The 11,637-nt window shown below is 33.1% G+C and overlaps 1 protein-coding gene across 1 annotated transcript in view; it reads right to left on the reverse strand.

The window, feature by feature from the left end:
• The window catches only part of LOC137638171 (uncharacterized), an 11,498-nt gene extending 450 nt beyond the window's left edge, over nt 1–11,048 (reverse strand). Inside the window, exons 1-5 of the mRNA XM_068370256.1 lie at nt 10,938–11,048; nt 4,547–4,691; nt 2,850–3,034; nt 1,416–1,577; nt 773–904 (exon numbers count right to left, since the gene is read on the reverse strand). Of these exons, the coding sequence (XP_068226357.1) occupies nt 773–904; nt 1,416–1,577; nt 2,850–3,034; nt 4,547–4,691; nt 10,938–10,943 (630 nt within the window). The 5' untranslated portion in view covers nt 10,944–11,048. The remainder of the gene's footprint in view (nt 1–772; nt 905–1,415; nt 1,578–2,849; nt 3,035–4,546; nt 4,692–10,937) is intronic.
• Nucleotides 11,049–11,637: the final 589 nt, after the last annotated feature.

Raw genomic sequence — 11,637 nt, forward strand, 5'->3', positions numbered from 1 at the left:
GATAGCACGAAACTTTCCCGAGCTAAAAGGGGCACCACTGCGAGTCGGTGCAAATGTGCCTCATTAAAAAGAATTGAGTATAGGGTTGTAGCTAAGCTAATAATAATAATAATAATAATAATAATAATAATAATAATAATAATAATAATACTAATAATGCATCCTTCTTCTCGAACTAGGGTTGTAGCTTAGATAATGATAATAATAATACTGGAAGGAACATATCAAATAGAATAAGTAAAATACGGAAATCTAATCTAAATATTAGATCTAACATGAATACCTTAAGATAAGCAAGTCCCACAGAGACTGCTTTCTTTCTTCCGTTTTTATACCAACCCAAGGAATTTCTCCCCATCCTGCGTACCCATTGCTCATAGTCTCTGTATCGCGAGTCATCCATTGTCTTGGGGGTAAAGTTCTCTCGCTTGAAGGTACATTCAGGGATACTATTCTATCTTATTTCTCTTCCCTTTAAGTTTTCATAGTTTATATATGAAAATATAAATTATTGCTGTTACGGTTCTTAAAATATTTAATTTTGATTGTTCATCACTTCTCTTGTAGTCTAATAATTTCGTTGTTACCTTTCCTAATTGGGGTATTTTTCCCTGTTGGGGCCCTTGGGCTTATAGTATCCTACTTTTCCATCTAGGGTTGTAGCTTTCCTTGTAATAATATATACATACATACATACATATAGTCTAAATTCCATACATACATACATACATACATACATACATAATACATATATACGTAAATGCATACTTACCATGCTGATGACGCAAGACAAAAGCAATGTACGTCTAAGTACGTCAAAAACTCGGGGGAAATTAAGGATCAAATACAGATCACTGTCGGTTGTGATGCTGCCAATGTCATGGGGAGATGATAAGGGTTTGACCTGTGCAAAAATAAATAAATAAATAAAAGATAAATAAATATAAAAACAATGCAGAACATCAAAACAATTTTGTCTGATTCTTCAGGACATTTGACGTTTCTTATGATTAATACACATGTTTAGAAATCATGTGATTTTTTTTTTTTTCATTTCAATTTTGAATGCAATTTGACATATAGAATTTTAAGATTGGCTCGAAAAACTCATACAGTTAAATTAGATATTAAGAGTTTTAAGATTGGCTTGAAAGACTCATGAACTCAATTTCGACGTTAGAGTTTTAAGTTTGGCTTGAAAAACTCATAAACTCAAATTCCACATATAGAATTTTAAGCTTGGATTGAAAAACTCATAAACTCAAATTTGACACAGAGTTTTAAGTTTGGTCTTAAGAACCTTTATATTCGAAATATAGAGTTCCAAGTTTGGCTTGAGAAACTCGTGACATTAAATTCTCCAAATAAAATTTTATGTTTGGATTGAAGAAACTCATCAACTCAAATTGAATTACCTCATAGACCCTCTGGGAGCACGAACAAACCCCGCCTTCGTTTTCCATCAACTCAATGGAACAGAAATTATCGCCAGAATTTGTCTTCAGAAGGAAGACTGTGTTGATGTCTCCTTCGATCATTCCCAGCTCTGTGTCTGGGTGGAGCTTCACGTATCCTTCCTGGGAATTGAAGAAAAAGTTGAAAGTAGAGTTAATGGAAATTGAGAGCAGAATGGAAATTGATAGCAGAGTTAATGCAAATTGAGAGTAGAATGGAAATTGAGAGCAGAGCTATAGGAAATTGATAGCAGTTAATGAAAATTGATGGCAGAGTTAATGGAAATTGATAGCAGAATGGAAATTGATACCAGGCAGTATCAAAGAAATCTGTTATTTCTAAGAGGGGATACCCTAACGTGATTGCAAGAGTGTGTGTAAGGCTATGATCAGCAAAGCTGTCCTAGTCAGGGTCACCCGTACTAGGTAAGTTTACAGTGAGCGATCAGACTAAAGTCTCACACCATCACCAATTCCCAGTGACCAGCATGGTGATGAAAACTGGCTAACTCCAGGCATGAATAGGGTCATGTTCGAGGCCTATGTCCTGCAGTGGACTAGAATCGACTGCATTAATGCAATTGTTGTTATTATGGACAGAAAACTTCCACCGCACTAAAATGAATTTCCCCCTTTTCCTCAATGAGACCTTACCATGGTAGTGTCTACGACTATTTCTTTACGTTACGCTTCAAAGGAAATGACAAAACTTGTCTGACTGTGACACGTACCTTCTAAACAAAGACTTGGCTTATGACATTTAACTTCGTAATCAATATCGTGTATAAATTATATATCGACCACTTGTTGAGACCAACAGTATTCTTGAATCTCCTTAATACTTTATTTAAAACATTTGCTATCTACTGTTCTTTTTCTAGCAGGAAAATTCACCTTTGATAATTGAGACCAGAGGGACAATTTGGAATGAAAAGAAAAGTACAGACAGTCTGATGAATTGTTTGATTACCTCCACCAACGAAGTTGGAAGGAGGTTATGTTTTCACACCTGTTTGTGCCTTTGTTTGTGAACAGGTTCCTGGCCACAATTTTAATACAAGAGTAATGACTCTTACAGGGAATAACTGTTATGTAAAAGACTGGAAATGATTAAATTTTGGACGGTTAAGGTCACACGTCAAGGTTACGGTCAAGCAAAATTTCCAATTCACGTAATCAGCCATAAGTTTGGACATCATTATCACAGAGACTTTAAACTCGGTTCATAATTGAGTGTATGAAAATCCACGCCAATTAATACATGTTATGGTCTATGAGTAAAATTTTGCCCAGGAAATTGTTCATAAACAGACAAAAAAAGGGGCAAAAACATAACCTCCTACCAACTTCTTTGGGGGAGGTAATAAAACGTAAATAACCACGAACAGAACTTACTATATAAGGAACCCCTCTGCAGAACCGGTCACCAAACGTCTGTATACGGAACAGAGGCTCATACATGCTCGTCATGACACTGAAGGACACATCATCCTCCTCGATGCCACAGCAGACATCTTGGAATGGCATCGACGCAATGTAGATCGGGGCTCGCTCCAAGTCTCGAATGATATAACAGCTGTCTGAAAACATGGATGTATTTGTTACTCAGTCCTGCTGGGAGACATGGATACATTTGTTACTCCGTCTTGCTTAGTGACATGGATACATTTGTTACTCAGTCTTGCTGGGAGACATTGATTCATTTGTTACTCATTCTTGCTGGGAGACATGGATACATTTGTTACTCAGTCTTGCTGGGAGACATGGATACATTTGTTACTCAGTCTTGCTGGGAGACATGGATACATTTGTTACTCAGTCTTGCTGGGAGACATTGATTCATTTGTTACTCAGTCTTGCTGGGAGACATTGATTCATTTGTTACTCATTCTTGCTGGGAGACATGGATGTTTTTGTTACTCAGTCTTGCTGGGAGACATTGATTCATTTGTTACTCATTCTTGCTGGGAGACATGGATGTTTTTGTTACTCAGTCTTGCTGGGAGACATTGATTCATTTGTTACTCAGTCTTGCTGGGAGACATTGATTCATTTGTTACTCATTCTTGCTGGGAGACATGGATGTTTTTGTTACTCAGTCTTGCTGGGAGACATTGATTCATTTGTTACTCAGTCTTGCTGGGAGACATTGATTCATTTGTTACTCATTCTTGCTGGGAGACATGGATGTTTTTGTTACTCAGTCTTGCGTATGGAAACTGCTTTATTTCGTTTATGTCATTTATGTTGTATTTCTAAGGGTACAGCGAGTAAAACATTTGTGATAACACCATCTTTACATATGATAAGTATACTATTTGTTACTCATTTGTATGCATAAAATCAAAAGCGGGAGCCTGAAATCTGCTGACTTTTGGGAAACTGTCTTGCATATTGTTTATTGTACTGCGTATTTTGTATTGCGTATTAAGGCTTTACATAGCGTTGTTAATTCATTCTTGAAAAAGGCATATTAGGGATATTAATATATTTTTTATAATATTTTATTTCAATTGTTTATTACTTCCATTGTACTTTATTTATTTCCTTATTTCCTTTCCTCACTAGGCTAATTTTCCCCTGTTGGAGACCTTGGGCTTATAACATCCTGATTTTCCAAGTAGGGTTGTAGCTTAGCTAATAATAATAATAATAATAATAATAATAATAATAGTAATAATGATAATGATAATAATGATAATAATAACCTAGATCTGTTTTATATCTGCTAATACACTTTAATGAAATGAATAATGGTTTTTTTTTTTTTTTTTTTTGCTTTCTTAAAGATTCGTGTAACCAATAATGTTTGATTAAAAGTTAATGACACATTATATATATATATGTATATATATATATATATATATATATATATATGTATATATATACAGTATATATATATATATATATATATATATATATATATATATATATATATATATATATATATAAATATATATATATATGTTAAGAAAACATTAATGAGAATCTGGATGAAGGAAATATACATAATCGTATCTAGAATGACAGGAGAATGTTAAAAGGGGGAAAAATTGTCCTTCAATTTAAACTTTCCTTTGGAGGAAACTAACCTGCTCTGAGGCTGACGGATACTGTCGGTAAGGAGGCGATTAGCTGAAGGGCATCGTGAGCCCAATGATTGGCCAATCCTGCCGTTGATCGAGGTATTCCGAAGGGCACACGGGATCCATTGGATTCGTGATTATCAGGAGTTAGCTGAAATTAAAAAATAAAATTAATGGTAATGCTATCAACCATTTCTATACTATACTCGCAGCGGTGCCCTTTTAGCTCGGAAAAGTTTCCTGATCGCTGATTGGTTATAATTATCTTGTACAAGCAATCAACGATCAGGAAACTTTTCCGAGCTAAAAGGGCACCCCTGTGAGTCGGTGCAAATCTGCCTCACTAAAACGAATTGTCTATAGTGTACGCAAGCCGTCAAAAATGACAAAAATAATTGTAAATGTTTAAGTACATCCAGCAACAAAACCGGGGTCGCCTCGTCAAACCAGACTTGGATACATCATGTCCTTCTTGCCCTGAAAGGTTGAAAGGTGGCCTGACGTTTAAACAACCATGATATCGTTAGGATGGTTCGAACGTGAGGAGGTGGGTAGTTACCGATATCAGTCAAAGAAGTGCAAGGATTGATGATATACAGTATATATATATATATATATATATATATATATATATATATATATATATATATATATATATATATATGTATATATATATATATATATATATATATATATATATATATATATATATTATATGTACATATATATATATATATATATATATATACATATATATATATATATATATATATATACAATAGTATATATATATATATATATACATATATATATACACAATATATATGTATATATAATACATATAATATTTATATATATACAAATATATATATATGTATATACAATATATATATATATATATATATATATATAATATATATATATATATATAAATTTGTATATATATGAATATATATATATATATATATATATATATATATATATGAATATATATATATATATATATATATATATATATATATTCATAAATATATATATATCTATATATATATATATATATATATATATATATATATATATATATATATATATATATGTATGTATATTTAAATATATGGAAGAGATAGAGAGGTCTTATCTCTTATTCTTTTAAGAAATGCAATCATTTTCGAGAATAGTTATCGAAAAATATAATCACACCGATATATTTGAATTCCTTGTTACATTTTTATATGGAACATCCTTAAATATTGTAGGAACTGACTATTTCAGTTAAAATATGTGGGAATGATATATCCTTTGCATTATTCTAGCAGCAGCTGCTCTCTCTCTCTCTCTCTCTCTCTCTCTCTCTCTCTCTCTCTCTCTCTCTCTCTCTCTCTCTCTCTCTCTCTCTCTCTATATATATATATATATATATATATATATATATATATATATATATATATATATATATATATTATCTGTATCCAATATTTTATATTATTTAGATGTTCCCAAGGATCACACAAGACCGCTAACTACTTTGCAAGTTGGTGCTGCAATTGTATTTCTTTCGGGTGAAGATCCCATGTTCCAAAGATGTTCAATGACCACCTAAAATCAATGTTAGAACGATATATGCCCGTTTTCATTGCATGTTGGAATCATTGATATTAAATGTTATCAATAGGGGTATTATCATGATCATCATCACTTCATAAATGTTAATAAGCAAACCTCGTCAAGCCATACATTAAGATCATCCAATTGCCACCTCTCCACCATCATATTTAACACCCACCTGGTTATATCCTTCTACCCCCATCCCCAATGTTTGAGGTTTAAAGGTCTCACAGTTATGATAAGAACCTTCTGGTGGAAGTTTTTGTAAACGAAAAACAAAATACTAAGATGACAATATTTCATACAGTTTGTTTCCAGGTGTTTAAAATTATATCGTAACGAAGTAAATATGCGAAAGACTGATTGAACAAATATCGAGTAATGGATTCCTTGAAGAGCTTACCGGGGGAACGCTTTTAAGGTGTTGGACATCAGGACATGAAACGACAATTAAGATTATAATAATACGAATACTCAATGCTAAGGAAATATTTCCTTTTGCTTTGGGAAGGGTGAAGCCAGCTAGACTCGGACCTTTGAGCATTCAGCAATCGTCACCAGGGAAGGGGGTTCGCTTGAAAGTGAGCGACTTGCCAAGATAATTTGATTGATTGACTGATTGATTAGGACTTTTTGTCATCCTGGCATCTAAGGTTATTGACACCGAACCAGATAATTTGAGTAAACAATGTGTTGATAGTTTAATATTCTATACCCTACATCCTATATACCACATCACTATAATAATGCACCAATGAACTTTCATTGCATGTCATTTCACATATTTTATTGTCATTAAAACTTCTGAAACAATATAGATTATTTTAACTGATGATGCATTTTAAATCTCCAACCTTAAACTAATATAATTGATATAGCAATAAATACTATTTTCTCTAAGAGGGCCGGAGCCAAGTAGCCCGTGACAAAAGTTGACCCCAACCATACCGAGCTACGCGGCTCATGATCGAAATCAAAGGAAAACACTGAAATCAACAACTAAACCTTTAAACCTCATTAACATTGAAATTTTGAACAAGGGCCACATTAATTATTGGTGGCCCAATAGGTGCTATTTGAAATGATACATTATCAGCCCCTACATATAAAACGTAGGCCACAGTGTGTATTTATGTGGAGAGAGAGAGAGAGAGAGAGAGAGAGAGAGAGAGAGAGAGAGAGAGAGAGAGAGAGAGAGAGAGAGAGAGAGAGAGGAATTGCATAATAAAATGCAAACGAAAGATATTTTCGTGTTATGAATATTGATATGAATAGTCAGTTCCAATATTATTCAAGAAAATTTTATATAGAAATAGGATAGGAAAATTCAAATAAAAAGTTGTGATAAAATCCTTTGATGAATTAGTTTTGAAATAATATTGGATTACATTTCTTAAAAGAATAAGAAAGTTCTCTCTCTTCATCGCATTTCTTCGAGTGATATCGGTAATTTCCCTCCTCCTCACATTCGAACCATCCTAACGATGTCTCGGTTGTTTAATGTCGGCCACCTTTCAGGGCAAGAGGGGCATGATCTCTCCAAGTCAGGTCTGACCAGGCGACACCGGTTTTGTTGATGGGTGTACATACACACGCACATACACAGATTCAACCCTTCTCACCCCCTCCCCCTTTCCTAACTATAACCAGCTGGTTCGGCAATTTGAGGTAGAGCGTGATTCCCAGTGTGCTTCTCAGGGTATGACTATTCCGTCTCCCCCAAGAGCGTAACAAGATATATATATATATATATATATATATATATATATATATATATATATATATATATATATATATATATATATATATGTATATATATATACTTATATATACACACAGACACAGACACAGACACACACACACACACATATATATATATATATATATATATATATATATATATATATATATATATATATGTATGTATAAACATGTATAAATATATATGTACATATATATATATATATATATATATATATATATATATATATATATACATATATATATGTAGGTATAAACATGTATAAATATATATATATATATATATATATATATATATATATATGTATGTATGTATAAACATGTATAAATATATATATACATATATATATATATATATATATATATATATATATATAATACCAGCTAAGCTACAAACATATTTGGAAAATCAGGATAATATAAGCCCAAGGGCTCTAACAGTGAAAATAGCCCAGTGAGGAAAGGAAATAAGCAAAAGGATAAAATAGTGTCCCAGAGTGTACCCTCAAGCAAGAGAATTCTAACCTAAGGCAGTGGAAGACCATGCTACAGAGGCTATGGCACTACCCAAGACAAAAGAACTTATTGAATTATGTTATTAGTCAGTGAAATGATAATAATAATAATAATAATAATAATAATAATAATACTCATCATCATCACCATCTCCTCCTAAGCCTATTGACGCAAAGGACTTCAATAATAATAATAATAATAATAATAATAATAATAATAATAATAATAACCGAGTTATCAAGACTATGCAGACTGGGCTATTGATCTGAGAATATGATTAGCTATAAATCTTCAATCATAGTACGAGCCCATATCATAGATTGGCTTGACATAATTCGGCTCATTTGCTGTGTAATGAAACAGACACGCCTATTCTAACGCTTACAGTGCTCCCCATAGAATCAATAATTTCCAGGTGTTGTTCCTTATCATTTCCACGATGGTCCAAATGTTTATATATGAAATATCTGTTTAGATGTTTTTACTGTTTATTCTTAAATATTTTATTTTAATTTCTCATTATTTCTGATATCGTTTATCTAGTTCCTTGTTTTCTTTCCTCACTGGGCTATTTTTCCTTGTTGGAGCCGTTGGGCTTATAGTATCTTGCTTTTTCAACTAGGGTTGTAGCTTAGCTAATAATAATAATAATAATAATAATAATAATAATATCAATGATAAATAATAATAATAATAATAATAATAATAATAATAATAATGATAATAATAATAAAAATAATGATAATAATAATAATAATAATAATAACTCTACTTACGGGTACAATCTATATTTATAGACTACAGTGACAACGCAGATGTATTGGAAACGTAACAGTAGCGTTATAAAATGACTTGTAAATATCGAATTACCAAAGATTAATATCTTATTAATGTGGTTTCGATTGAGCTACGACTGAGAGTTACCGAAAGCATATCTATAAGCTTTCCTTGTACCATGACGCAACACAAAATATTATATTCAATTTTTAATTTCTTGAAATGGGTGAAATTAATTTTCCTATACTCAATTTTTTTTAGTGAAGCAGATTTGCACTGACTCGCCGTGGTACCCAATTTAGCTCGGAAAAGTTTCCTGATCGCTGATTGGTTAGAATTATCTTGTCCAACCAGTCAGCGATCAGGAAACTCTTCCGAGTTAAAAGGGCACCCCTGCGAGTCTGTGCAAATGTGCCTCGTTAAAAAGAATTGACTATAGTGTCCTTATCATAAAAACAAGTATATAGAGTCTTGTGTTCATTCTAACTCTACTTGAATTATTATTATCATAATACTCTTGTACACTCATTTGATTCGGCTGGTTGTTACTGTGTTATTGATCCTCAATAATTAATTCATGCATCTAAAAACCCACCCACACACACACACACACACACAAATATATCTATCTATCTATCTATCTATCTATATATATATATATATATATATATATATATATATATATATATATATATATATACATATAAATACTCGATTAGGCAAGAAAATTTTAATATATATTTTCATTTTATCTTAGATACTACTGAAACACTGCCCACAGCTCTACGGTTACTAAAAAACTTCCCACAGCCCCACTGTTACTGAAACACTTCCCACAGCCCCACTGCTACTGAAACACTGTCCACAGCCCCACTGTTACTGAAACACTGCCCACAGCTCTACGGTTACTAAAAAACTTCCCACAGCCCCACTGTTACTGAAACACTGCCCACAGCCCCACTGCTACTGAAACACTATCCACAGCCCCACTGTTACTGAAACACTGCCCACAGCTCTACGGTTACTAAAAAACTTCCCACAGCCCCACTGTTACTGAAACACTGCCCACAGCCCCACTGCTACTGAAACACTGTCCACAGCCCCACTGTTACTGAAACACTGCCCACAGCTCTACGGTTACTAAAAAACTTCCCACAGCCCCACTGTTACTGAAACACTGCCCACAGCCCCACTGCTACTGAAACACTGTCCACAGCCCCACTGTTACTGAAACACTGCCTACAGCTCTACGGTTACTAAAAAACTTCCCACAGCCCCACTGTTACTGAAACACTGCCCACAGCCCCACTGCTACTGAAACACTATCCACAGCCCCACTGCTACTGAAACACTGCCCACAGCCCCACTGCTACTGAAACACTGTCCACAGCCCCACTGCTACTGAAACACTGCCCACAGCCCCACTGCTACTGAAACACTGCCCACAGACCAACTGTTACTGAAACACTGTCCAAAGCTCCACTGCTACTGAAACACTTCCCACACTTCTACTGCTACTGAAACACTTCCCACAATTCTACTGCTACTGAAACACTGCCCATAGTCCTAATGCTACTGGAAGACTACTCACAGTTTCCCTTATACTGAAGCACTGCCCACATTCCCACTGCTACTGAAACACTGCCTGTAGCCCCACCTACTACTGAAACACTGCCTACCTCCCCACAGCTACTGAAGCACTACCCACAGTCCCACCTACTACTGAAACACTGCTTACCGGCATGTTAGGTGGAGTAAATGTATATGAAGAAGTATTATTACACGATCCAGGTGCCTTCTGACGTTTGTCTGATGGATGCTTTTCATCCGCCTCCTTTTCCTTGGCTATCATCCTGAGAGTGAGAGAGAGAGAGAGAGAGAGAGAGAGAGAGAGAGAGAGAGAGAGAGAGAGAGAGACGGGTTAGTGATGTATGGAAACTGAATTTGCTAAACTAGAAACAATTGTTTGCTGTTTATATTTTTATTTGTTTCCTATAAATGGGATAGATACTAAAGAATATTAATTTACCGCCATGAGATACAACTTGGTACACTAATTACTTAATAAAAGAACGTCGTTGAAGTGAGAATTTATTCGTTTATAATTTAATATTATTTGGTTTTAAATCGATTCATTTATTATTATTATTATTATTATTATTATTATTATTATTATTATTATTATTATTATTATTATCATTATTATCATTTCTATAAATATTATTATTATTATCATTATTATTTTTATTTTTATAAATATTATTATTATTATTATTATTATTATTATTATTATTATTATTATTTCTATAATTATTATTATTATTTTTATTTTTATAAATATTATTATCATTATTATTATTATTATTATTATTATTCTTTAATGCCCTTGCCCAAAGTAATAAGGTTTATATAACAAAATGAGACGAATACCAACAGAA

Source organism: Palaemon carinicauda, chromosome 3, assembly GCF_036898095.1.
Source record: "Palaemon carinicauda isolate YSFRI2023 chromosome 3, ASM3689809v2, whole genome shotgun sequence".
NCBI lineage: Eukaryota > Metazoa > Arthropoda > Malacostraca > Decapoda > Palaemonidae > Palaemon > Palaemon carinicauda.